Source organism: Chelmon rostratus, chromosome 14 (genome assembly GCF_017976325.1).
Source record: "Chelmon rostratus isolate fCheRos1 chromosome 14, fCheRos1.pri, whole genome shotgun sequence".
NCBI classification, from domain to species: domain Eukaryota; kingdom Metazoa; phylum Chordata; class Actinopteri; order Chaetodontiformes; family Chaetodontidae; genus Chelmon; species Chelmon rostratus.
This window is the reverse complement of record NC_055671.1, coordinates 20,039,204-20,066,350: the sequence shown is the minus strand read 5'-3', so window position 1 is coordinate 20,066,350 and position 27,147 is coordinate 20,039,204. Positions and strand designations below refer to the sequence as shown.

Genomic DNA, 27,147 nt, shown 5'->3' with positions numbered 1-27,147 from the left:
TTATATCAAGAGTTGGATATTTTTATGTGTCTTCAAAGCTTCTTGAAAATGTCAAATGGATCTCAGTCGCAGATGAACATTGCTGTTGGTGTGGGGTTTCTGGAAAGAGTGATGCTTTGTACTGTGTTTACATCACCATGCTGCATGCTCGTCTTCATTAATGCGACCATGTTATTCACCTTGAGGAGTAAATCTGTGTTTCGTGAGACCTCCCGTTACATTCTTCTGTATAACCTCCTTTTTGCAGACACTGTACTGCTGGTACAGGGTCAGTTAATGTACATAATGGCTACTTGTAGAATAACAATGTCTTATCCTGTCTGTGGTGTTCTCACCATGCTCGCAAATCTCACAACTGTGATCTCCCCTCTCACACTGGTGGTGATGTGTCTGGAGAGATATGTGGCTGTGTGCTACCCACTGAGGCACGCTACCATCATCACAGTCAGAAACACAGGCCTGGCTATAACTGTGATTTGGACTGTCAGTTCATTAAGTATCCTCACTCGGGTACTGTTGCTGTTAAATTTTCCATTTGAAGACCTGCAGAGCCTGCAGATGAAACGCTTCTGTGGCAAAGAGAGCATGTTGATTGATCCAATGTCTGATCTTTATGACAGATCCTTCACTTCTTTGTTGTTTGCATCAGCTGGTGTGGCAGTCATTTGCTCTTATATTGGTGTGATGGTAGCAGCCAGGTCAGCCTCCACAGACAAAGCTTCAGCACATAAGGCTCGTAACACACTGTTGCTGCATCTGGCACAGCTGGGCCTCAGTCTGTCCTCAACTATATACAACCCAATACTTGTAGCTATCTTCAAGGTCCTAGACAGGATTATATTTGCACGTGTCCAGATTGTACTTTATTTGTTAATAATAATTTTTCCAAGATGTCTGAGTTGTCTTATCTATGGAATCAGAGACCAGACCATCAGACCCATCCTCATGTACAATCTGTGCTGCCAGAGGACACGCTCAATTTCTGTCTCAGTCATTCCAGCCAAGGCAAAAATCAGCACATGCATCACTTCATGGACAAATATTATTTTGAACAAAATGTGTTAATGTATTCAGAATTTAAACACAGAATGTGTGTTGTGGCTCTTTTAAAAGTAAACTGTGTTTGTCTACAAGCTCTTAATGCTCTACACTACAGTAATACTATACTACAACTGGCATAGTTGTGACCACAGGTGATTGAGTAAAGGTTTTATGGGGCTTTTTTGTTTTATTTTTCTCTTTTCTTTCTTGGGTCAACTGACTCTTGATCCAATGTTTGGACCATGAAGTGTTTTCAGTGACAAAGGGAATAGTCCATTGGATGGCTGATCTATTGTATAGCATTGCATTAGATTGTATAGGTGTAACTCATAAAGTGGACACTTCACAAAGAAAAGATAGTGACAACATTTGAATAGAATACCCAAATGAACTCTTACTCTAAATGTTAAATGCAGAGAATAATAATTTCCCAGTCTTGGGATCAATGAAGTAAATAAACTTAAACTTAAAACGTTTGTACCTTCTGGAAACTTGCAGTGTCACTGCTTGAATATGAGCAACACTGCAGACCCTAAGGTTAAAATGCAAAATGTGTGTGTTACATAAGTACTCTCTAAGACATGGTTGAAATGACATCATTTGAATGTTGTATTTTTAGATCTGGCTAATGCGTTTGGGTCAGGACCACATAGGCTTATTTGGAGTTCCTTTCACTACTTTAAAGTGCCGGAGATAGTTGTTAACTTGGTGAAAGCATATTTCCAAGACATCAGACTGTGTGCAAGTATCGAAGAGTTCACAACAGGCTGGCAAAGATTGGAGGTTGGTATTATGGCAGGATGTACAGTTTCCCCGCTAGCTTTCACAATGGCTATGGAGGTAATAATTAGGGCTTCCAACTGGTGCTTGCAGTTTGGCTTGTATCCTAGGTTAATGTGGCCAATGTCAGTATATGAAGTCCCATTATCTGTAGCAGAGAGAATGGAAAGGCTAGTTAGCTCTTATATTAGAAAATGGTTGGGTGCTCCCAGGTGCTTAAGCAATGTAGCTTCATATGGGAAAGGAATGCTTCAGCTGCCAGTATCCAGTCTAACAGAGGAGTTTAAATGCACTAAGGTTAGGACAGAACTTTTGTTATCTGGGAGTAAGGACATGTTAGTGAGCAATGTGGTTCCGAACCCTTCTGGGGGGAGGAAATGGAACCCAAGGGCAGCAGTGCAGAAGGCAGAGGCAGCTTTTAGGCATGCAGAAATAGTAGGAAATGTTCAATTTGGCCGGGGAGGCTTGGGGCTTGGCCCAGGCAAACCAGTGTGGAACAAAGCAGGTCTAAAGGAGAAAAGAAAGCTTGTAGTGGAACAGGTGCGTAGGCAGGAGGAGTTGTTAAGGGGGGCAAAAGCAGTTGGTCAGGCCAAACAGGGACAATGGTTGAATTGGGAAGGTGTTGAGAAGAGGAAACTTAGTTGGAAGGACCTGTGGAATATGGAGGACATGCATGCCTAATCCGGCAGGAGAAGAGGTTAAAGTCTGAACAAGACACCTCTCCTCTGCCCTGCTTTCCCCGCCCCATCTTCTCGCTCTCCCAATAGGAAGAGATCCAGGAAGAGGAAGTTTAGATAAGGAGGGGGTGTGGCCAGCTAGAGTCTCTCTTTGGACCCATGCGGACTGTTCAGGTGAGTTTGCATTGTAAGATACAGAGTTGGCTTGTTTTGTTCTTTTTTAGTTGTTTTCCTGTTTTGTTTGCTTCTTGAAGGAAATGTTAGAAGAGGCTGTTAATTCTAGTCTGTGGTTTAGGCCTCCACCTTCAGCACCCTCTAAACTTTCTACCCCCTACCCAAACAAGGGCTTGTATCCAATCCCTACTTTCATCTTTGACCCTACCTCTTTTCTTTCTACCCCCTACCCGAACCAGGGTTTGTATTCCCACCCCGCTTTTATTGGTGCAGTTGGTGAGAGGCAGGGGTAGATGATGGTAGTGTGGCAATTGGCAGTTACATGTGGCGTCTAGGCCTGTGCTAGCATTGTAGCAGCAAACAATAGCTAAAGTGGTGGTAGTCTGATAGTATCTTAGCAGTTAGTATTGGCATCTAGCAATTAACATTAACAGTATAGGTGAATCTAGCTTTATTGTCTTCTTCTGTTCCTCTTTGCAGGTAGCAGGTAGCATTTAGCATTAGCATTAGCTAAATGGTAGCATCAGAACTGTATTGTCTTCTTCTGTTCTTCTTAGCAGTTAGCAGTAGCAGTAGCTAAATGGTAGCATCGGTGCTGGCCACTACCTGGAGCATCTTCTGAACAGGCCTGGGTCAGTTGAACGTGGCAGTGCTGTTTGGATTGTGTAGGAGCAGTGTGAACTGGCACTAGGGGGGGTGACTCTGGGACGCCAGAGTTCACCGCCTTGCCTCCTGGAGGTGTAGTGGGACTAAGTAGGCGAAACACTGTTGAAGGGAGGTATCCACCTGATGTACCTGATGACCCCCAGAGACGTGTTAGGAATCACTGCTCTTTGGCATGTATAGAGGCAGATTAGGGCTCCAAGGTTCTTCACTGAGAATGAATCCTCTTTTTGAGCACAAGTATCTTGTGTTTAAATTAACTAAGTGCGAAAAACACCAGAAGATTAAGATGAAAAATGTGTGTGTGCTATATATTTAAAAATGTCCATATACAAACATGAATGTCTGCAATTACAAACTGTTGAAATCTCCTTTTAAGACACCATCTACTATTCATTTGCTGGAGACAAAGGAAGGAGCACAAGTTAAAGGACAATCTTATCTGACAGTTGTTATTACACTTTACCCACCAAAAACAAGCAATCAGACAACCGGATGGATTGTAAAGAAGACAACAGTTTATCAAGATTGTCTCAAAGACTTAGAGGCCTGCGCCTATACCCATATAACCAATGTGTCACAGTATATGCGCACACTTGTCGCAGAGAAAGTACTGTTTCTGATATTGATAATAAGGTGATTAAACTGGAAATCAACATAAAATCAACCACTGTAGGAACTGAAGACAATGATCATCCACTATAACTATCTAGCAGAGAGCAGAGTAGGAGAGAAAACAGCTCTCCATGCACCCAGAAGCATGAGGGAGAGTGCACAGTTAAAGCTTCCCAAATAACAATCATTCTGACAAAACACTTAATACAGAGTCTACTCTGTTGCCAGCTACATCTCTCTCAGGTCTGGGATATCCCGTCACTTCTCCAAATTTGACATGATTATGCTAAATAACTGTAAAGAAATATGTTCTCCGGCCTGCACACAGTGAGAGGCCGTTGCTATGCAACGTACATGTTTGTTTTCAATGCCCCTGCGTAGTGAGAGCAGTGGCAGAATGGAGTAGGCTAATTTTAAATCAACAAAATATGTTTTAATCACCAATTTGGTGTCACATTATTGAATACTTTAGTAGTAAGTCGTGTTCTACGCACAAAGCTTTGCGTCTGGCTTCTATGTCATCTGGTCGGGGTTTATTTCTCCACAGGAACCTGCTCACTGAACATAATCCCTCACATATACTGTACATAATTTTGCATATTACTTACATTTTTTTTACATTCTCGAAGACATTCTTATTTCCTTTCTATTTTTATTACTGTTGGGAGTAACTGATCAGTGAAGTATTCTGATTCTGATTCTAAACTCAGACATTGCAGTGCATAAGACAAATAAAGCTTGAATAAATGTAAACACGTAAACATGTGCTGCTGCATCATGGATATTGTGGAGTGGATCAGGGTATTGAAGGGATGGTGGTGGAAAGATTACATCAGTCATAAATTATTTGTCAACAGTGCTGACATGTGATCTTATCATGTGAAGTAATGAGAGGACAGAACTCATGAACAATATATGAGGGCAGGAAAACCCTGCAGTCCACCTCTGCACACATAGAAACAAGCCAGGCCTCTACCTTGCTAGAAAGTATGCTGAGGATTTGGGGTTCTGCATGTGAAAGCAGTGGCATCCCCTGCTTTAAAGATGAAATGTCTTCACTGTTGTAGGAATACAAACTGGACAATATTTCTTTAGCTGCTGCTGTGTGGTTATATCAAGAGTTGGATATTTTGATGTGTCTTCAAAGCTTCTCGAAAATGTCAAATGGATCTCAGTCACAGATGAACATGACTGTTGGTGTGGGGTTTCTGGAAAGAGTGATGCTTTGTACTGTGTTTACATTACCATGCTGTTTGTTCCTCTTCATTAATGCAACTATGTTATTTACCTTGAGGAGGAAAACTGTGTTTCGTGAGACCTCCCGTTACATTCTTCTGTATAACCTCCTTTTTGCAGACACTGTACTGCTGGTACAGGGTCAGTTAATGTACATAATGGCTGCTTGTAGAATAACAATGTCTTATCCTGTCTGTGGTGTTCTCACCATGCTCGCCAGTCTCACAACTGTGATCTCACCTCTCACACTGGTGGTGATGTGTGTGGAGAGATATGTGGCTGTGTGCTACCCACTGAGGCATGCTACCATCATCACGGTCAGAAACACAGGCCTGGCTATAACTGTGATTTGGACTGTCAGTTCACTAAGTATCCTCACTCCGGTATTGTTGCTGTTAAATTTTCCATTTGAAAACCTGCAGAGCCTGCAGATGAAACGCTTCTGTGGCAAAGAGAGCATGTTGATTGATCCAATGTCTGATCTTTATGACAAATCCTTCACTTCTTTGTTGTTTGCATCTGCTGGTGTGGCAGTCATTTGCTCTTACATTGGTGTGCTGGTAGCAGCCAGGTCAGCCTCCACAGACAAAGCTTCAGCACGTAAGGCTCGTAACACACTGCTGCTGCATCTGGCACAGCTGGGCCTCAGTCTCTCCTCAATGATATATAACCCAATACTTGTAGCTATCTTTAAGGTCCTAGACAGGATTATGTTTGTACGTGTCCAGATTGTACTTTATTTGTTAATTATCATTTTTCCAAGATGTCTGAGTTGTCTTATCTATGGAATCAGAGACCAGACCATCAGACCCATCCTCATATACAATCTGTGCTGCCAGAAAAGATGCTTGATTTCTGTCTCAGTCATTCCAGCCAAGGCAAAAATCAGTACATGCATCACTTCATAGACAAATATTATTTTTGACAAAATGTCTTCATTCATGACCTGTAGGTTCAACTGCACCAATTAAATTCTCTGAAAAGGCTGTAGAGATGATTGGAGGGAGTAGAGAAATCAAATAAAATAATGACACAGATTTCTTCATGGTCTTTTTGAAATTGTTCTTGCTTGATTTTACATACATATTAACTTTAACAGACTTGTCGTTTTGCATAGAATTATCTTCCTTACTTCTGTGTCATATGTTGAGCTAACCCCTTACACTTCTAGTCTTAGACTTCTAGTACAAACAGAAAATAAGTGTGTACAAAGGTACAGCAGGTAGAGGCTGAATCAAGAAGTCAGTCTTGAAACTTTGATGGATGTTTAGTTTGGCTAACAGGTTTAACAGTTTGGTTAAAATGTGACCAGTTCATCTTCATTTTCTCTTCCAGATATGCTTGTCTAATCTTTGGGTTTGTCTGAGCGTCTGACTGCTTATGTTTATTCCCCCCATCAACCTTCTTTTTAGTGATGCTGTCATGTTCCCAGATCTCAGCCATTAACTCGTTGAGTACAGTTTTATTATTGGATAGGTGTCCCTGTCACAAGTTATCATATGTGATTCTGACTGGTTGACAAATCTCAAGGGGAATTCTGTAATGTGAGCTGGTCAGAAAGCTGTTGAGGCCATGGTGGTCACTAAATGATAACACTCATGCCTGAAATATTTTGGTTTAGTTAGAGAACTAGACAAGACTGGTTTGAGTTGAGAGACATTGAATGTTGGATGCACTCTCATGGACTGGGTTAGTTTCATTTCCACTGCTGACGGGTTAATGACAGAGTTGATCTAAAACAGATCAAGATAACGTGGAGATTATTTTCTGGAGTTAGTTTTTTATGGAATATTTTTTGGAGCAAGCCAAACTCTCTGACCAGGATGGTATGCTGGAGCAGGGATCCGATGTTTGCTGGCATATATCTTGTTCTGATCTACAGAACGTAGTAGGGCTGTGCGAGTGTTTTTCCACACCAATGACAACAGCATAAGTGATGTTGTACTGTTGCGATGGCAATCTCCCCCTTCTGGCTGGGAAACAGTTGTGGTTGGTGTCCCAGTGATGCCCCAAACTGGGAGAGCCGGTCTCAGATCGAAGGACTGTCGCGAGTTGTGGAGACATACTGGCAAGAGAGAGCATCAGGCTTAATGCTGTGCGATCCAGGACCGTAGATAAGTGTAAAATTAAACCTACCAAAAAACAACGCCCACCGTGCCTGGTGAGACTGAATATAGGACAGAGTGTTGTGGTCCATTTCAGACCATAAATGGCAATTCAAAACCATCCAGCCAGTGATGCCACTCCTCCAATGCCAGTTTAACCACCAGCAGCTCCCTGTTCCCCACATCATAGTTGCTCACTGTGCAGGGCAGGTGGCAGGAGAAGAAGGCCCGAGAGTGGAGTTTCCCATGTGATTCAGCACACTGGGAAAGAACTGGACCCTGACAATGAACTGTCTGGCCAGTTCTGGCTGCTCCAATGCTGGGATTGATGAACCTAGTCTGGAGGTCATCGTGGGGCAGCCTCCGCCATGGCAGACCACCGAAAGGGTGATTTAGGAGGGGTGTGGCTACCTTGCTGTAGTCTCAGGTGAAGCAATGGTAGAAGTTGGCTGCTTCCTGGCCTGGTCTCTGGTCTTGGCCACTCTGCCATTGCCCTTATCTTGCCCATGTCCGCCCTCACCTGTGCCTGCTGAATGATATTACAAAGGAAAATGCGAGACTGCATTTTAAATTTACGCTTCTTTGCCTTGACAGACAGCTTGTTTTCTAGTAATCTCGGCAGCACTTGGTGGACAGGAGACACATGCTCAGAGTAAGAGAGTGAGAAAATAGGGACATCATCTAGAGCATTATGAGGAAATCCCATAAGACATCATTCACTTAGGCCTGAAACTGGTGCATTAAAAAGACCAAAAGGCTAAACAAGGTATTCAAAACGTCCCAGTGTCACTCATCCCCCTCTCGAATATATAGAGAGAGCAGTAGGTGATAGGTGTTGTGTTGATCGAGCTTGGAAAAAACAGTGTGCCCCTGTAATGGCTCAAAAGCAGAGTTAATCAAGGGCCTGCTTGGGATACTTGTTCTTCACAGTGATGTTATTTAAGCCACGTCAGTCAATACAAGGACGTTGTGTCTTCTCTTTCTTACCCACAGAGAAGAAACCAGCACCAAATAATGCCAACAGCCAAACTCTCATGAATGTATCTCATTGCTTCTCTTTTGGGGTGAGATGAACTGAACAGCTTGCTGGAGGGAAAAGGTGCACCTGGAAGAGGGTCTATAGCACAGTCTTACAGCCAGTGCGAGGGTAGGGGGAGTGCTATGTCCTTGTGGAAAGCCTCTTGAAGCTTATAATATTCAGGGGTATGGAAGTGAGATTGACCAGTGGGAGAGCCGGTGGTTCTACTGCGCCCCCTTAGGCAATTGCAGACTGCAGACAGGTAGTGTGAGAGCAGGGGCCACAGCTAGGTACTCTCTGCCGCCCAGTTAATGACGGGATTCTGCAATATTAACCCGGGTGACCCAGAACAATGGGTGAGCTTGGGGAACTGATCACATTAAACGTTTAAAACAGTCAAAAGCAAAACACTCACAAAGTGATGACAACAAATATAATTGACAGTACTTTCTTCAGAATTACTCCAAGTTGTGAAAGTACTGTTGCATCATGGATATACTGATGTGGACCAGTGTACTGATGAGGTGGTGATAGAGAGATTACGTCGCCCATGAATAAATAAAAGTGCTGCCATGTGATGACAGAGCTCATAAATAATATGAGATGGTAGTCAAACCCTGCAGGCCACCTCTGCTCTCACAGAAACAAGCCAGCCTCTGTCCTGACAGAAAGGATGTGGAAGATTTGGGGTTTTGCATGTGAACTCAGTGACATGCTCTGCTTTAAAGATGAAATGTCTTCACTGTTGTAATAGAAACTGATTGTTTCTTCAGCTTTAAGAATTAATTATTTTTTACCTCTTCAGGGCTTGTCTAAGATGTCTCAGATCAACATCACTGTTGGACTGGGGATAGTGGAAACAGTGATGTTTTGCACTATGTCCACATTACCATGCTGTGTGTTTCTCTTCATTAATGGGACCATGTTATTCACCTTGAGGAGTAAATCTGTGTTTTGTGAGACCTCCCGTTACATTCTTCTGTATAACCTCCTGTTTGCAGACACTGTACAGCTGGTACAGGGTCAGGTACTTTACATAATTGCTGCTTGTAGACTAAGGCTGACGTATCCTGTATGTGGTGTTCTCAACATGCTTTCTAGTCTCACAACTGTGATCTCCCCTCTCACACTGGTGGTGATGTCTCTGGAGAGATATGTGGCTGTGTGCTACCCACTGAGGCACGCTACAATCATCACCATCAGAAACACAGGCCTGGCTATCGTTGTGGTTTGGGCCTTCAGTTCACTAAATGTCCTCATTCGAGTTCTTTTACTGCTAGATTTCCCATTTGAGGACCTGCAGAGCCTGCAGATGAAAGAATTTTGCTCCCCAGAAAATATGCTGCTTGGTCCAATGTCTGGCACTTATAACAAAATCTTCACTTATTTTCTGTTCATATTAGCTTGTGTGGCAATCATTTCCTCATATATTGGTGTGATGGTAGCAGCCAGGTCAGCCTCCACAGACAAAGCTTCAGCCCGTAAGGCTCGTAACACACTGCTGCTGCATCTGGTGCAGCTGGGCCTCAGTCTGTCCTCAGCCATTTACAACCCACTGCTGGTAGTTATTTCAAAGGTCTTGCACAGGATAGTACTGGTGCGCATTCAGATTGTTGTGTATGTGTGTGTTGTCATCTTTCCCAGATGTCTTAGTGCTTTCATCTATGGTATCAGAGACCAGACCATTAGACCAATTTTCATATGCCATCTCTGCTGTCAGCTGAAACTGTCAGTTATTCCAGCCAAGGCTGTGGTCTCAGTCTAGATTCATGGAAGGCACTTTAAAAAATGTCAAGTCTGTCTTATACAATATGTACATGAAACTTGGCCATGTCCACCATCTTCCAATGTTAGAGATGGTGGACAAAACCTACAATTTTCATTTTGTACAAAAATACTTTTTTAAAGTTTAGCTGAAGCTGATACAAGGCTTCAGCAGTCAGTCACATCAAGTAGATATCTTAAGTCAGGGTCATGTTTGTATGCATTATTTGATACTGTCCCTCCACTGCGATTCTACAAGAAAACACTGAGTGAGAAAAAAAAAAAAAAACACCTGCTTAATTTGGTTAACTCAGACAGCTCATATTAGTGTTGGTTGAACTTTTTGCATTAGGAAGGAATTTCTTTAGTGGCAGTATGGAGAGAAGGTGTAATTACAGCAAAAACAACAACTGTTTTGTGTGCATGTAGGCATTTGAGCATTATCTTAAGACAGACATGACAATGTGAACTTATCCTTTCATTGAATAAGATAAGATGTGACCTTATTGATCCCACGCCGGTGGAATTAAGATGTTTTACACACACACACACACACACACACACACACACACACACACACACACACATCCTCTTCCCATTCTCTTGATCTCATCTGTAAAATGCAAGAATGCAGCTGTTATGACTTTTCACAGGAACATTTTTTGTTCCTGTGGGCAAACTCCACCCACACTGAGTGGACACTATGCAGGGGAGGGGAAAAACATGTAAAGATTCTCTGCAAGGGAGTTCTACCAACAAGACACTCTGCAGCTCCATATGATTTCCTCTCTGTCAGAGCTTTGCAAAATGAACAGTAAAAAGATGACAGACCTGGAGGCTCTGGAACTCATCTTTGATCACGACAGTGAAATAGCGAAGGATGTGTCTGAAGATGAAGACCATCTTGAGGTCAGTTCTGAGTCTGATGATTGTGATTATGAACCAAATTAGGAACTGTTATTCATATTCCTCCTCCTCATAACTCCATAAAGAGAAAAAAATTAAAAGTAAAATAAAAAAATTAGTGTCATGTAAAACTATTCTATTTTATATGTAGATCTCTCCAATGTACATTAAAAAAGTTTTAACATGCATTTTTTAATGAAAAATTAGCGATTTATCCTCATTCAACCATGATCTGTGAGAGGTAAAGAACAACATTGCTCTAAATATCGATTGAAATGGTTAGTAATGGAGTTAAAAATGAGATATAAACAATGTTTAGGGGGATTTTCATCACTGCTGTTCCTGAGAGACGAACATACAGGAGGGTTAATGTTGGAGTTAAACAGTCTGAAAGCTAATGGAATGAATGACCTCCGGGAGCGTTTCTTCTTACTCATTGGATGGAGCAGTCTGTGGCTGAAGGCACTGCTTAAGAATGTGATTAATTTAGAATGTGTGTTTTATGTTGATGCTTGCTATAAGAAGTTATTTGTCACAGTGCCTTCAGTCCATTCATCTGTTCAGCTGCTCAGCCAGCACGTCTCCACTCTCACTCCCCTTGCCAGACACGCCCACATTGCATTTGGGTCCTCGGCATGCTGCTTTGGTTTCCTGCCACTGGTCCTACACCATTGGCCTCCACTCAGACCTTACAAAAGGTTCCACGTTCACCGCCAGCCTCCAGGTCAACTCCAGAAGGGATTAACCTTTGATGCTAGGCCTCTGGAGGGGTTCCAGCTTCAAAGCCATCCTCAAGCCTGGCCTCCAGAGGTGCTCAGCCTTTGCTGGCCTCCTGTCCGTCTTCCGGAGACATTTTGCCTTTGCAGCCAGCCTTCAGCCAGGCCTCCAAAGGGGTTTCGCCTTCGCAGTCTACCACAAGAGGGTTTCCACCTTCATCGTCAGCCACTTGCCAGACCTCTAGCCTTCTGCCAGACATCCCAAGCCATTCCACCTTGACTGCTGACCTCTTGCCAGACCTCCTGTGCTGTTCTGCTAATCTGTCCAGCCCCCAGGTTATCCACCTGAGGTTTCCCACGCCATCCCTGTCCTGTCCTCAGACTGCTTGCCTGAGGTTTCCTGCTCCGCCTTTGTCCAGCCCCTTGGCCACTCCCCGAGATCATCTGCTCCCCCTAGGTCACCTGCCTGAGGTTCCCAGCTCTGCTCCTATCAGCCCTCTATTCTCTGTTTGTTTGTCTGTTTGTCCAGAAAGTATCTTTGCAATAAAGCTGTCTTGAATTATCACTGAATTGAGCCATGTCCTTTCTTTCTTCATTTTTTTTTTGCTTTAATTGTTTTTAGTTAAGAAAGTACATGTGCATCGGTTATCCACATTATTTTATTTTACTTAACAGAAGTACATACACAAGCAACTTACTCGAAGCTTTATCGTAACCTTAACCTGAACCTAACTGTGTCCTAACCTTAATCCAAGTCTTTACCATAATATAAGATAAGATGTGATAAGATAAGTAAAGACTTTATTGATCAATATTAAAATTAAACTTTTAAACCATTAAAATATAATGGCAAAAATTGGAAAGAATTTCACAGTTTTAGCAGAAATTACAGCCAGCTCTCCTGACCAGTTTGTTGAGTCTCTTTCTGTCCCTCTCAGAGCTTTCACACTGTGTAAAAGACTGCAGATGCAACCACAGAGTCATGAAAGGTTTTCAGCAGTGTCCTACATACCCCAAAGGGCCTCTGTCTTCTCAGCAGATGGAAACGACTTTGGCCCTTCCTGTACAGGGCATCTGTGTTGGTGGACCAGTCCAGTTTATTGTTGAGGTGGACACCCAGGTCTATCATCATCTCCTTTGACTTGCTGGTGTTGATGTGCAGGTGTTTTAGTCCACACCAGTCGACAATGCAAGTCATGACTTTCCTGTATTCCAAAATTTTTCCCTGTGATACACATCCAACAATGGCTGTATCATCCGAGAACTTCTGGAGGTGGCAGCTGTCTGTGTTTCGTCTGAATTCCTATGCGTATAGTGTGAAGAGACAGGGAAAGAGCACTGTACCCTGTGGAGCCCCGGTGCTGCAAACTACGACATCCAACACACAGTCGCAAAGTCTGACATATTGTGGTCTGTTGGTGAGGTAGTTGGTGGTCAATGCAGCCAGGGGGCAATCAACTTCAGCTCCTCCCAGCTTCCACCTCAGCTGTGATGGGTGGATTGTGTTAAAAAGCACTAAAGAAGTCAAAAAACATGACACCCTCATTGTGCTCACAGTGCTCTCCAGGTGGGAAAGAGAGCAATGGATCAGCCTGATCGATGGACTGGGGGTGGCTCCTGTTGAGTGAGGTGGGGGGTGGAGTCATAGGTCTGTGATGTGGATTGAAGGGGGGTGAAGTGGTGTGAGGACGGAGCTGCTGGTGTCAGGGATGCTCCAGGGTGAGGGAGGGGATGCAGAGAAGTAACACCGTCTGGTCTGGGCTCTGGTAGGAGGGGGAGGGAACGGGGTAGAATCAAGCCTATTAAAAAACAGGTTCACCTCATTTGCCCATTCCCAATCTCCAGATCCAGGGCCCCTGCCGCTGTCACTGCTGTGGCCTGAGATGGTTTTCAGGCCCCTCCAAACCTCTCTGGCCTTTTTCCCCTTCAGGCGCTCCTCCAGCCTCCACCTGTAGCTCTCCTTGCCTCTCCTAATCTCCTTCTTCAGCTCCCTCTACAGCAGTTTCAACTCAGATCTAAAAACCCTTTGTTCTCATTAAATAGGGTTTTCAGTTCAGGGGACACCCAGGGCTTGTTGTTTGGGAAACACTGAACCCTCCTGGTAGGCACAGTGTTGTCCACACAAAAATTAATGTAGTCCATGATGCAGGTAGCCAGACTGTCAATGTCATCTCTGTGAGGACTGCACAACGCTTTCAGTCAGTGGTGTTAAAGCAGTCCCCCAGTGCCATGCTGGACTCCTCTGACCATCTTCTCACATGCCTAATGGTTGGCAGTTGTTTATTCACCACGGGCATGTAGGCAGGGAGCAGGTGAACCAGGTTGTGATCAGATCGTCCAGTGGGGGGAAGGGTGAAGAGCTATAAGCATCCTTGGTGTTTACATACAGTAAGTCCAATGTTTTATTTTCTCTGGTGTCGAATTTGACATACTGGGTGAAGGTGGGGAGAGTTGAGGACAGGGAAGTATGATTGAATTTTCCAGAGGTAAGAAGGAGGATGTCTGCAGCTGTGAAGCTGCAGTGTGCAGAAGCTTGCATGCTGCTGTACCATCGCCATATGCTAGTGGCTAGCAGCTCTGTGTCTTTGGTGCAGCGCTGCTCCCTAACCCTGATGTGTCCTGGGCCACACCATCTGTAGCTCACAAACTTCACTATGCCTCCACCCTTCCTTTAAACTTGGCAGGTTTTCCAGCATCCTGGGCTGTCCTACCACCCTCAACACTCTCCTTCCATTGAGACAGTCTACACACAATGAATCCTAAAATCACCACGTCCCAACAACATTACAGCAAACTTTTTTTTTACAAAGATTAAAAATATGGAAGATTTGAGCAAAATATTTCAGGGAGGACAGGAGAGAGGGACAAAATATGGGATAATCCTGGGAAAAAAGGGAGGGTTGACAGGTCTGGTCTTCACTCTGAAATTTTACGTCCAGGGATCGTAACAATAACATTGGTTTTACGGCAGAAAAACTTGCCATTTAACATCTAGAGAATGCTGTGTAGGAATGTTCAATAAATGTTCCCACAACCCAAAATGCTCTCAATGTATTGAGAACCATATTTGTCTACCTGGGTTATCTCTGCTCTTAGCTCCACCCTCAACATTTAAATGTGGTCTCCGCATCACAACAAGAGCTCACCCACACTACAATAATCTATTGATACACATGTATGTGTAATTTTAATTTTAATTTTATTTATTTAGGACAGTGCACATTGATGAACATTGCTGTAAATGTGCCAGTTTGTAGCTGATTAGCTAATTTGCAACTGTAGTCCTTGGGCAGAATGTTAGTTGCCTAATAAAACAACATGGAAGTACACATTCAAAACATGGAAGTACACATTACATAAAAATACAATTACAAAACACACATTTCAAAATTACATTCACAAGCACGCAATTTAGTACAGTCCAACTTAACCAGATCCAGGGCATCCTTTAACCAGTCTTTAAGCTTTCCTTTAAAAGATGAATATGTAAGACCTTCCCTTACTGTGGAGGGAAGACTGTTCCAGATGCCATTTGGAAAACACTCTTAGAACATTGTGGGATGCTTACATAAAAGGCTAACCGAAGGGAACCTCAGGGGAACTTTGTTAAAATAATCCCCCAAAAAACGTTACTTCATCATGTGCAATACCAACTCATAAATTCTACAGTGAATAATACAGCGGCCTGATTTACCCGAGTCCAAAACACACATTCAAATTTCGTGGCACAGCGGCAAAGACAGCAGTCAAAAACCTGTTTGCCCTTCCGGGTCAAACCCTTTCTGTCGATGACAGGAAACGTCCCCTTAAATAGCCATAGCACCACCCCGTGGTCAAATAAACAATCTCACCATACCCCATTTGGCTCCTACACATATAGTTATGCGAGCATTTTAGGAGTGTCATCACAGTGAGTGTTTCCTTAAACATCATAACATTTTAATCGTCATTTTTGGCGATCAAATGTAAAGCACTCACAAAACGCTGAGAACAAATATAATTGAGAGTACATTCTTCACACTTACGCCAAGTTGTAAAGATACTGTTGCATCATGGATATGGTGGCATGCATTAGGGTATTGAAGAGGTGGTGACAGAGAGATTACATCACCCATGAGTAATTTGTTAAAAGTGCTGCTATGTGATGACAGAGTTCAGGAACAATATGTGAGGCTAGTCAAACCCTGCAGTCCACCTCTGCTCTCATAGAAACAATCCAGGCCTCTGTCCTGATAAAAGTATGTGGAAGATTTGAGTTTTTGCATGTGAACTCAGTGATGTGCTCTGCTCTAAGTATGAAATGTCTTCACTGTTGTAGGAGTACAAACTGCCCAAGATTTCATTTGGCGTTTGCTGTCTGATTACATCAAGAGTTTAATATTTTTATATCTCTTCAGTGCTTGTCTAAGATGTCTCAGATCAACATCACTTTTGGACTAGGGATATTGGAAACAGTGATGTTTTCCACTATGTCCACATTACCATGCTGTGTGTTTCTCTTCATTAATGGGACCATGTTATTCACCTTGAGGAGTAAATCTGTGTTTCGTGAGACCTCCCGTTACATTCTTCTGTATAACCTCCTGTTTGCAGACACTGTACAGCTGGTACAGGGTCAGTTACTGTACATAATTGCTGCTTGTAGACTAAGGCTGACGTATCATGTATGTGGCGTTCTCACTATGCTCACCAATGTTACATATGTTATCTCACCTCTCACACTGGTGGTGATGTGTCTGGAGAGATATGTGGCTGTGTGCTACCCACTGAGGCACGCTACCATCATCACCATCAGAAACACAGAGGTGGCTATCGTTGTGGTTTGGGCCTTCAGTTCACTAAATGTCCTCATTCGAGTTCTTTTACTGCTAGATTTCCCATTTGAGGACCTGCAGAGCCTGCAGATGAAAGAATTTTGCTCCAAAGAAAATATGCTGCTTGGCCCAATGTCTGACAATTATGACAAAGTCTTCACTTATTTTCTGTTCATATTAGCTTGTGTGGCAATCATTTCCTCATATATTGGTGTGGTGGTAGCAGCCAGGTCAGCCTCCACGGACAAAGCTTCAGCCCGTAAGGCTCGTCACACACTGCTGCTGCATCTGGTGCAGCTGGGCCTCAGTCTGTCCTCAGCTATTTACAACCCACTGCTGGTAGTTATTTCAAAGGTCTTGGACAGGATAGTACTGGTGCGCATTCAGATTGTTGTGTATGTGTGTGTTGTCATCTTTCCCAGATGTCTTAGTGCTTTCATCTATGGCATCAGAGACCAGACCATCAGACCCATCTTCACATGCCATCTCTGCTGTCAGCTGAAACTGTCAGTTATTGCAGCCAAGGCTGTGGTCTCAGTGTAGGATTTATGGAAGGCATCTTAAAAAATGTCAAGTCTGTCTTAAACCAATATGTACAATGAAACAGTTTTTGGTCATTGGAATTGTTTCTCCTGTCCATAGTGGCTGTGAAGATCTCCCTTCATAATGCTCTTCCAATGTTAGAGATGGTGGACAAAACCTACAATTTTCATTTTGTACAAAAATACTTTTTTAAAGTTTAGCTGAAGCTGATACAAGGCTTCAGCAGTGTGTTAGTCACATCAAGTAGATATCTTAAGTCAGGGTCATGTTTGTATACATTATTTGATACTGTCCCTCCACAGTGATTCTACAAGAAAACATTGAGTAAGAAAAAAATTAAAAATTTTGTACAGAACAAGTACTGTTATTTTTTTGCACTAGGAAGGAATTTCTTTAGTGACAGTATGGAGAGAAGGTGTAATTACAGTATAAAGAAAAACTGTTTTGTGGGCATATGAGTAATATGAGTATTATCTTAAGATAGAAATGAGAATATGAACTTATCCTTCAATTGAATAAGATAAGATAAGTTACGATAGGATAAGATAACTAATAAGATAACTTTATTGATCCCATGCTGGTGAAATTAAGATGTTACAGACAGCAATAATAGCAAGAATAAAATAAAAACAAATAACAAATAGACAATAGAAACGTATACAAAATAAAAATCAACTATGTGTGTGTGTCTGTGTGTGTGTGTGTGTGAATATTCTATATAAAAACAGGATACAAATAATATTGCCTTGTATATAATATTTTGAATTGCACATGGTAAGATAATACCATAATAATAATAATAATATTTATTTATATAGCACCTTACAACATCAGACAGATGATCAAAGCGCTTTACAGAGAAATTACAAAAGATACTAAGCAAAAACAGCAAAAAAAAAAACAAACAACACAGTAAAATGCATATTAAAGGGTAGAAGTTACACAATATTAAAAGCCAGTCTAAATAAATGAGTTTTAAGATGTGATTTAAAAAGTGCCAAACCATTAATGGAATGCAATTCAGGGGGTAGGGAGTTCCACAATTTCAGGGCCGCTATCGAGAAAGCACGATCCCCCTCCCACTGTTTAAAATTAGAAAAAGGAACCTCCAACAGGGGCTGTTCTGAGGACCGGAGGACTCTACAGTGTCGTCTAAGCAATCATAGCAAGAATAAAATAACAACAAATAAGAAATAGACAAGAAAAAAAAAGATACAAAATAAAAATCAACTATATGAAAATCAACTGTGTGTACATTCTATAAAAACAGGATACAAATAATATTGCCTTGACATTTTTGAATTGCACATGGTAAGATATGGATTAACAAATACAGTGTTTACCATTGCACAGTAGAAAATATGTAACACAGGAGAAAACGAGTATATAAGCACAGTAAAAAAAAATAACAAAAATATCACAGTAGTGCAGTAGGTTTGTGATATTCTGATGTGAGACAACATCAGCAGAGAGCTTTGTTAAATGATGTCGACAGTTAGATGTTAATGTTGGTCTGAAAGCTGCTGGAATGAATGACCTTCGGTAGCGTTCCTTCTTACTCACTGGAGGGCGCAGTCTGTGGCTGAAGGAACTGCTTAAGAATGTAATTAATTTAAAATGTGTGTTTTATGTTGATGCTTGGTACAAGAAGTTATTTGTCACAGTGCCTTCAGTCTCATAGCTAGCCAACACAGAGGCTAGAGCTGGCAGCAGGCTGGCGTCGCAGGTCTCCAGATTTCCAGCATAGCATTCAGGAATTCCTACCCAGGGATCGCCGACAGGAGTTGGACTGGTTGACTGTGGCTGACTGGAGGTGGCCCTGGAACCAGCCACTAAGTCTGGGCGACGGTTAGCTGTTGGATTTTGCAGCTGGTGCAGCACTGCTCCTTAACACTGATGTGTCCTGGGCTACACCATTTATTGTTCACAAACATTGGTATGCCTCCACCCTTCCTCTTACCGCACTCCGTGGCTCACCAGTCCATTCTTAGCACATGAAAACCCTTGAAAGTGACATGCATGAATTAGTTCAGCTAATGCTGAACCGTGAAGCACATGATTCTACGATCCCGGTACTCCCACTGCAGTCTTACGCCGTTAGTTCTTCCATCCTATTAGGGAAAGATCTTACGTTCCCCATTATAAGAGAAGGTATGGATGGTTTAATACGTCTTCGCTTGTCCTGACACTTGCTCCAGCTCTGCATCCCCTTCTCCATCTCCGTCTCTCTGTAGGGATCTCCGGTCTTTCCACTGGGAGTACGCGTGTGTTGCACAGCACCAACAGCTGTTTCAGAGTGTAAACAATGGAGCCGTGGCTGAATAGATTTCCCAATGTTAACATTGGGATTTGAAAATTGGGGAAGCTTTCCAGTGTTCTGGGCTGTCCTACCACCCTCACCACTGTCTTTACATTTAGACAGACTACACACAGGGAATCCTAAAATCACAACGTCCCAAAACCATTACAACAAACTCCTTTTCTAATATGGAAGATTTAGGGCAAAATATTTAAGGGAGGACAGGAGAGAAGGGTAAAATATGGGCGAATCCTGGGGAAAATGGGAGGGGTGACAGGTCTGGTTTTCACCCTGAAATTTTATGATTTCAGTAATGAGGACCTTTGTTTTGCGCCACAAGGAAGGCAAGTTTGCACAATATGACAGATTTCTGTTCCCACAACATGAACAAGACATGTCCACAAACACACACACACACAAGTTTGCACAGCCATGTTTGTTGGGATATTGTCAACAGCCTAACCATAACCAATTTATGCATAGCCCCAACCTCAATTCACATCTTAGCCTTAAACTTAACGAGCTAGGACCTCAGAAATGACGTTTTCCCTAATTAGGAACAGGCTTTGGTCCCCATGTGGACCCCTGATCCCTGTAAGGTTGGTGTTTGTACTGGAAAAGGTCCCAAAAAGCTAACAAGAAGCAACTACAGACAAAGGTTTACTCATTGATCAGATCTATTACAATACATTGGGTACTGAAATCCTCACATCGATTGTCAACACCCACTACTATGACCATAATCTCACAGCAGTGATGGTTCCTTTGGACACATGAAAAGTTTTCAGTTGTTGCTGGACATTCAATATTCATGTTCTTGCCAAACAATTTTGCGGCATTTGCCAGTATCCGTGGCAACTGCCACGCCATTTGCCGCTGTCTGTGGCAGCTGCCACGGACAGACACACACGCGCACGCACACACACACACTAACTTAAGCTGTTATTTTTATGCTTTAATCAGGCGTTTTTATCATGTTATCACGTTTTTTAGAGAGAGGGTGAGTTACTATATGTGGTGCTAAATAAAAAAAAACATCAATATGTCACTGGTTGCCAGATTTGTCTTTCTCTGTTACTTTTGACAATTGAATTTTTAGTTCTAATGGATCAGTTGATTGGTTATCTTTAAGATAATAAGCCTATATGACTATATGCTCTAGGTAGTTCTAAATACATTATGTGTGTGAAGTCAGACAATATGCCGAAATTTTGCGAACCTTGCATGTGTTTCGTCATTATTTAAGGAACAAAGTTTGCAAGTAAGGAGGATCAAAGGCAAGGTAAGTTCAGAAGTGATAATCTGTCAGAAATGCATCCTTTGAAAATTGGATTAATTTGTTTCAATGAAGTTTCCGGATACGGTTTTAATGACAAGGCCAGATTTATTGACACATCTGCCACAGACCTGCCAGGTGCCCTGGCATAAAGTTCTATATGTGTGTGTATATATATATATATAGTCACATTTAATAAAAAAATAAAAAATAATTGATTGCTTAATTAATGCTATTATATACACACTAATTCACTTTTTGGCACAATTAAACACACATAGGTGCGTGTGCGTGGCAGCATTACTCATTACTTAATCCCGCCGCCCAATCATATCACTAAATGTATTGGAGAAAAACACTCAGGACCAGCATTTGCTGTGGCTGCTGCCCCATTTGCCACAGCACGCCCGTGGAAGCTGCCAAAGACAGTGGCAAATGCCACGGCAGAACTATGCTGCCACAGGAAGTGCCACTGCTTGCTGCCACTGCCACAATTGGAGCTTGCTGTGTCTCAAAATCCAACTCCAAAAATTACAACAGCTTAATTAAGTCGAGGTAATAGACAAAACAGAAAGTCGTCCAGGCAATAATCGAAATTCAAATGCCAGGCAGAGATGAAACACAACAAAGCAACAACAGGAATAAAAGAGGCTGGATTGCCAGTCTGCAGGGAGAACAAAGACAGCCTGGCAGACAGGTGGTGGATAGCTCCAACTTTAAGTATTGAGAGGACTAATTGGATAATCAAGAACAGGCGATGATAAAACTGGCCAGAAACTGAACAATGACAGTAAGTAAAACAAACAGGGTTGCAAAAAGGAGAGTTACTACAAAATAAAACTGGAAATGCAGTTAACTAGAGTTCAGCATTTTCTCCTTTTCAATATTTATGCTGCAAGCTGTAGATTTGTGTTTACTCTACAGACATGATAGTGGTACTGACCTTGATCTATCGACTTTGTTAGAAAATACCTCTTCTGGCTATGATTGATGGTGAATAAACATTTACAACCATAACTGATACTGAATCAATATTGATAAATGAGCCTACATCTACATTTTAGCAACTTGTACACTTATAAAAAACACACTACTCACTAAACCGTGGATGGTTGGCAGATATTAGTATTAATTTTTTTTTTAATTACCTTTCCATATGTTTCAATATAAATAATAAAAAAACATGAAACTACATGTAACACATTTGAATAACAGGAAGACCAGCAGCAAAAAAGGCTACCAACAAGGAAGTTTACAAAAATTCCATCTAAATAACGTACTTGTGGTGTGGTTATTAAAACATTTTCTGAATGTTATGTTGAACAAAAATGCGTGGAAAACATTCTTAGAACATTGTGGGATGCTTTCATTAAAGGCTACCAGCAGGGAACCTCAGGGGAACTTTGTTAAAATTACCCCAAAAAGCGTTACTTCATTATGTGCAATACCAGCTCATAAACTTTACAAAAAACATTCTTCACTAGAAGATTCTTAGAACATTGTGGGAGAGTTACTTGGAAGGTTACCAGGAGGGAACTTCAGGGAAACGTTTCAAACTAAAATAAATGTTCTTCATGTAGTTATAAGAGCATTTTAGGAGTTAACATTCTTTATTAGAATGTTTTGGGAAAGTTATGTTTAATAAAAACACACGATTCTTAGAACATTGTGGGATGTTACAAACAAAAAAAAGTAACTTCATGTAGTTATGAGAGCATTTTAGGAGTGTCATCACAGTGAGTGCTTCCTTAAACATCATAACATTTTAAATGTCATGTTTAAAACAGTCAAACACTCACAAAATACTGAGAACAAATATAATTGAGAGTACATTCTTCACACTTACCCCAAGTTGGAAAGATACTGTTGCATCATGGATATGGTGACATGCATCAGGGTACTGAGAGGTGGTGATAGAGAGATTACATCACCAATGAGCTCATTAACAATATGTGAGGCTAGTCAAACCCTGCAGTCCACCTCTGCTCTCACAGAAACAAGCCAGGCCTCTGTCCTGATAACAGTATGTGGAAGATTTGAGTTTTTGCATGTGAACTCAGTGACGTGCTCTGCTCTAAAGTATGAAATGTCTTCACTGTTGTAGGAATGCAAACTGCCCAAGATTTCATTTGGCTTTTGCTGTCTGATTACATCAAGAGTTTAACATTTTTATATCTCTTCAGTGCTTGTCTAAGATGTCTCAGATCAACATCACTTTTGGACTGGGGATATTGGAAAGAGTGATGTTTTCCACTATGTCCACATTACCATGCTGTGTGTTTCTCTTCATTAATGGGACCATGTTATTCACCTTGAGGAGTAAATCTGTGTTTCGTGAGACCTCCCGTTATGTTCTTCTGTATAACCTCCTGTTTGCAGACACAGTACAGCTGGTACAGGGTCAGTTACTGTACATAATTGCTGCTTGTAGAGTAATGCTGACATATCCTGTATGTGGTGTTCTCACCATGCTTTCCAGTCTCACAACTGTGATCTCCCCTCTCACACTGGTGGTGATGTCTCTGGAGAGATATGTGGCTGTGTGCTACCCACTAAGACACGCTACCATCATCACCATCAGAAACACAGGCCTGGCTATCGCTGTGGTTTGGGCCTTCAGTTCACTAAATGTCCTCATTCGAGTTCTTTTACTGCTAGATTTTCCATATGAGGACCTGCAGAGCCTGCAGATGAAAGAATTTTGCTCCACAGAAAATATGCTGCTTGGCACAATGTCTCACAATTATGAGAAAGTCTTCACTTATTGTCTGTTCATATTGGCTTGTGTGGCAATCATTTCCTCATATATTGGTGTGATGGTAGCAGCCAGGTCAGCCTCCACAGACAAAGCTTCAGCCCGTAAGGCTCGTAACACACTGCTGCTGCATCTGGTGCAGCTGGGCCTCAGTCTGTCCTCAGCCATTTACAACCCACTGCTGGTAGTTATTTCAAAGGTATTGCACAGGATAGTACTGGTGCGCATTCAGATTGTTGTGTATACGTGTGTTGTCATCTTTCCCAGATGTCTTAGTGCTTTCATCTATGGTATCAGAGACCAGACCATCAGACCCATCTTCATATGCCATCTCTGCTGTCAGCTGAAACTGTCAGTTATTGCAGCCAAGGCTGTGGTCTCAGTGCAGGATTTATGGAAGGCATCTTAAAATATGTCAAGTCTGTCTTAAAACAATGTACATGAAACAGGTTTTGGTCACTAGAATTGTTTCTCCTGTCCATAGTGGCTGTGAAGATCTCCCTTCATAATGTTCTTCCAATGTTAGAGATGGTGGACAAAACCTACAGTTTTCATTTTATACAATAATACCTTTTAAAGTTTAGCTGAAGCTGATGTGAGGCTTCAGCAGTCTGTTAGTCACATCAAGTAGATATCTTAAGTTAGGATCATGTTTGTATACATTATTTGATACTGTCCCTCCACTGCGATTCTACAAGAAAAACCCACCTGCTTAATTTGGTTAACTCAGACAGACACATTAGTGTTGGTTGAACTTGAGAATTATTTTTTTTTACAGAACAAGTACTGTTAATTTTTTGCATTAGGAAGGAATTTCTTTCGTGGCAGTATGGAGAGAAGGTATAATTACAGCAAAAACAAGAACTGTTTTGTGTGCATGTGGGCATATGAGTAATGTATTATCTTAAGATAGAAATGAGAGAATGTAAACTTATCCTTTAATTGAATAAGATAAGAGAAGATGTAACTTTATTGATCCCATGCTGGTGAAATTAAGATGTTACAGACAGCAATAATAGCAAGAATAAAATAAAAACAAATAACAAATAGACAATAGAAACGTATACAAAATAAAAATCAACTATGTGTGTGTGTGTGTGTGTCTGTGTGTGTGTGTGTGAACATTCTATATAAAAACAGGATACAAATAATATTGCCTTGTATATAATATTTTGAATTGCACATGGTAAGATAATACCATAATAATAATAATAATATTTATTTATATAGCACCTTACAACATCAGACAGATGATCAAAGTGCTTTACAGAGAAATTACAAAAGATACAAAGCAAAAACAGCAAAAAAAAAAAAAAAAACACAGTAAAATGCATATTAAAGGGTAGAAGTTACACAATATTAAAAGCCAGTCTAAATAAATGAGTTTTAAGATGTGATTTAAAAAGTGCCAAACCATTAATGGAATGCAATTCAGGGGGTAGGGAGTTCCACAATTTCAGGGCCGCTATCGAGAAAGCACGATCCCCCTCCCACTGTTTAAAATTAGAAAAAGGAACCTCCAACAGGGGCTGTTCTGAGGACCGGAGGACTCTACAGTGTCGTCTAAGCTTTATACAATCAGACAGATACTCTGGAGCAATACCGTGGATAGCTTTAAAAACAAACATTATCAATTTAAAAATGATCCTAAATTTAACTGGGAGCCAATGTAGTGTGAGAAGAACGGGAGTTATGTGACTGTAACGGGGGGTGTTGGTTAGAAGGCATGCTGCAGCATTTTGTACCAATTGAAGGCGAGAGAGAGAAGATTGCTTGATGCCGAAGTACAAAGAATTACAGTTATCTAACCTAGAACTGATAAAAGCATGGATAGCCATTTCAAGATCGTTCCTGCTGAGGAAGGGCTTAACTTTAGTTAAAAGACGTAGTTGGAAGAAACTCAGCTTCACTACAGAGTCAATCTGCTGGTCAAAACGTAGTCCAGGGTCCAAAATAACTTCCTAAAAGGAAAGTTACTTCCAGCAGGTTTAAGAAGAGAGGCAAAAGAAGAATCACAGTTACTAATAGCATTTTCACATGCATCAGAGGTACCAAAGACAATACATTCCATTTTAGACTGGTTCAAGTGCAGAAAATTTTGAGCCAACCATCGGCTCCTTACTTATTGCCCTCTAGGCAATTGACGAGGGAATTCAGTGCAGCTGGAGCATTGGGGATAATCGGGAGGTAAACCTAAATGTCATCAGCATAACACTGAAAGTGAAGATTATGAGTGGAAATGATCTTTCCAAGAAGCAGTAGATAATGGGTAAAAAGAAGAGGGCCGAGAATGGAACCCTGAGGGACGCCACAAGAGAGGGGGGCACAAAAGGATGAGAGGTCTCCAATCGTAACAGAGAAAGACCTGTTTCTGAGGTATGACGAGAGCCATTCCAATACTGGACCCTGAATGCCCACATGGTTGGACAGACGGGAGATGAAAATGGAGTGATCAACTGTATCAAATGCTGCTGTAAGGTCTTATAGGACTAGTATCATGGGGTTTTTATTGTCAGCTGAAAGGAGGATATCGTTATGGATTTTAAGAAGAGCTCACTCAGTACTGTGGTGGGATCTAAAACCAGATTGAAATTTTTCGAAAATGGCATTGTCTTCCAGAAAAGATTGTAACTGAATAAAAACAACCTTCTCTAAGACCTTGGATGAAAAAGACAGGTGAGAAACAGGCCTAAAGTTAGATAAAACTGAGGGATCCAGGTGAGGTTTCTTAAGAAGTGGTCTGACCACGGCATGTTTAAAAACATCTGGGACGGTACCTGAGCTAAGGCACATATTGATAAAAACAAGAAGGTAAGGTCCGACAGTATGAAATACCTCTTTCAGCACCTTAGTGGGGACAATGTCTGAGGGACAGTTGGTAGCCTTTAGCTTTTGCACGATCTCAGAGAGGAGGGGGAGGGAAACAGGGTCAAAATGATTAAAAACAGCAGTCGGGTGCACAGAGGCAGAATTCAGCCCATTATCTGCGAGGCTGGTGTTAGCAGTAATTTTTTCCCGAACAGAATCAATTTTGCCTATGAAGAATTTTAAAAACTCTTCACATGTTGCTGTTGAAGCATCTGTGGGGCTACTAGTGGATGGATTAATGACAGAGTTTATGGTACTGAATAATACCGTTGGACGATTGCTGCTCGTAGAGATGAGTCTGGACAGATAGAGTGATTTTGTGATAGTTCTTTGATAAGCAGCTAACTTGTCCCCCCAGATACCCAACAAAATGGGAGATTTTTGTTTCTTCCATTTCCGTTCTGCCCGTCTGCAGTCTTGCCTAAGAGCACGGGTATGATCATTCTGCCACGGATCAGCCCTGGACTTTGAGGATATTATCCTTACAGGAGCTACAGAGTCGAGAATTAAAGTAGAGGTAGAGTGGAAGGAGGAGATGAAACCGTCAGGTGAGGCAGGATAAAACAGGTTGTCTAGGGTAGTGGGATCACTATTCTGAAATGCTGATGCAAAGTCATTAGCAGTGGAAGAGGTGATAATGCAGTGACGGCAAGGAGGTAAGAGGGGCTTAATTGCCAGGTTTAATTGGCACTATTAGGTCGAACAGTATGGGAAGATGATCGGAGAGGGGTGTGACACTGATTTCTTTGACTGACACCGAGAGAAAATAGGTAAATATTAAATCCAGTGTGTGACTGGCTTTGGTCCAGCTACCAATTGGGTGAGATCAAAAGAATCTAAAAGATTTCTGAAGTCATTACCCAATTGGTTGGCTGAGCAGCAGACATGTATATTAAA

The 27,147-nt window shown here is 41.7% G+C and overlaps 4 protein-coding genes and 1 pseudogene across 4 annotated transcripts; all 5 read left to right on the top strand.

The window, feature by feature from the left end:
- Nucleotides 1–48: 48 nt before the first annotated feature.
- LOC121617623 (odorant receptor 131-2-like) lies at nt 49–3,170 on the top strand. Its single transcript, XM_041952823.1, has 2 exons — nt 49–1,005; nt 3,153–3,170. The coding sequence occupies exons 1-2, from the start codon at nt 49–51 to the stop codon at nt 3,168–3,170; spliced, it is 975 nt and encodes a 324-aa protein (XP_041808757.1).
- Nucleotides 3,171–5,107: 1,937 nt separating this feature from the next.
- On the top strand, nt 5,108–5,957 carry LOC121617621 (annotated as a pseudogene).
- A 3,169-nt stretch (nt 5,958–9,126) lies between these two features.
- On the top strand, nt 9,127–10,074 carry LOC121617620 (odorant receptor 131-2-like). Its single transcript, XM_041952821.1, has one exon. It carries the CDS (start codon nt 9,127–9,129, stop codon nt 10,072–10,074), a length of 948 nt encoding a protein of 315 aa, XP_041808755.1.
- A 6,030-nt stretch (nt 10,075–16,104) lies between these two features.
- LOC121617619 (odorant receptor 131-2-like) lies at nt 16,105–17,052 on the top strand. Its single transcript, XM_041952819.1, has one exon. It carries the CDS (start codon nt 16,105–16,107, stop codon nt 17,050–17,052), a length of 948 nt encoding a protein of 315 aa, XP_041808753.1.
- Nucleotides 17,053–22,822: 5,770 nt separating this feature from the next.
- On the top strand, nt 22,823–23,791 carry LOC121617618 (odorant receptor 131-2-like). The gene has a single exon (XM_041952818.1). It carries the CDS (start codon nt 22,823–22,825, stop codon nt 23,789–23,791), a length of 969 nt encoding a protein of 322 aa, XP_041808752.1.
- The last annotated feature ends 3,356 nt before the right edge of the window (nt 23,792–27,147 follow it).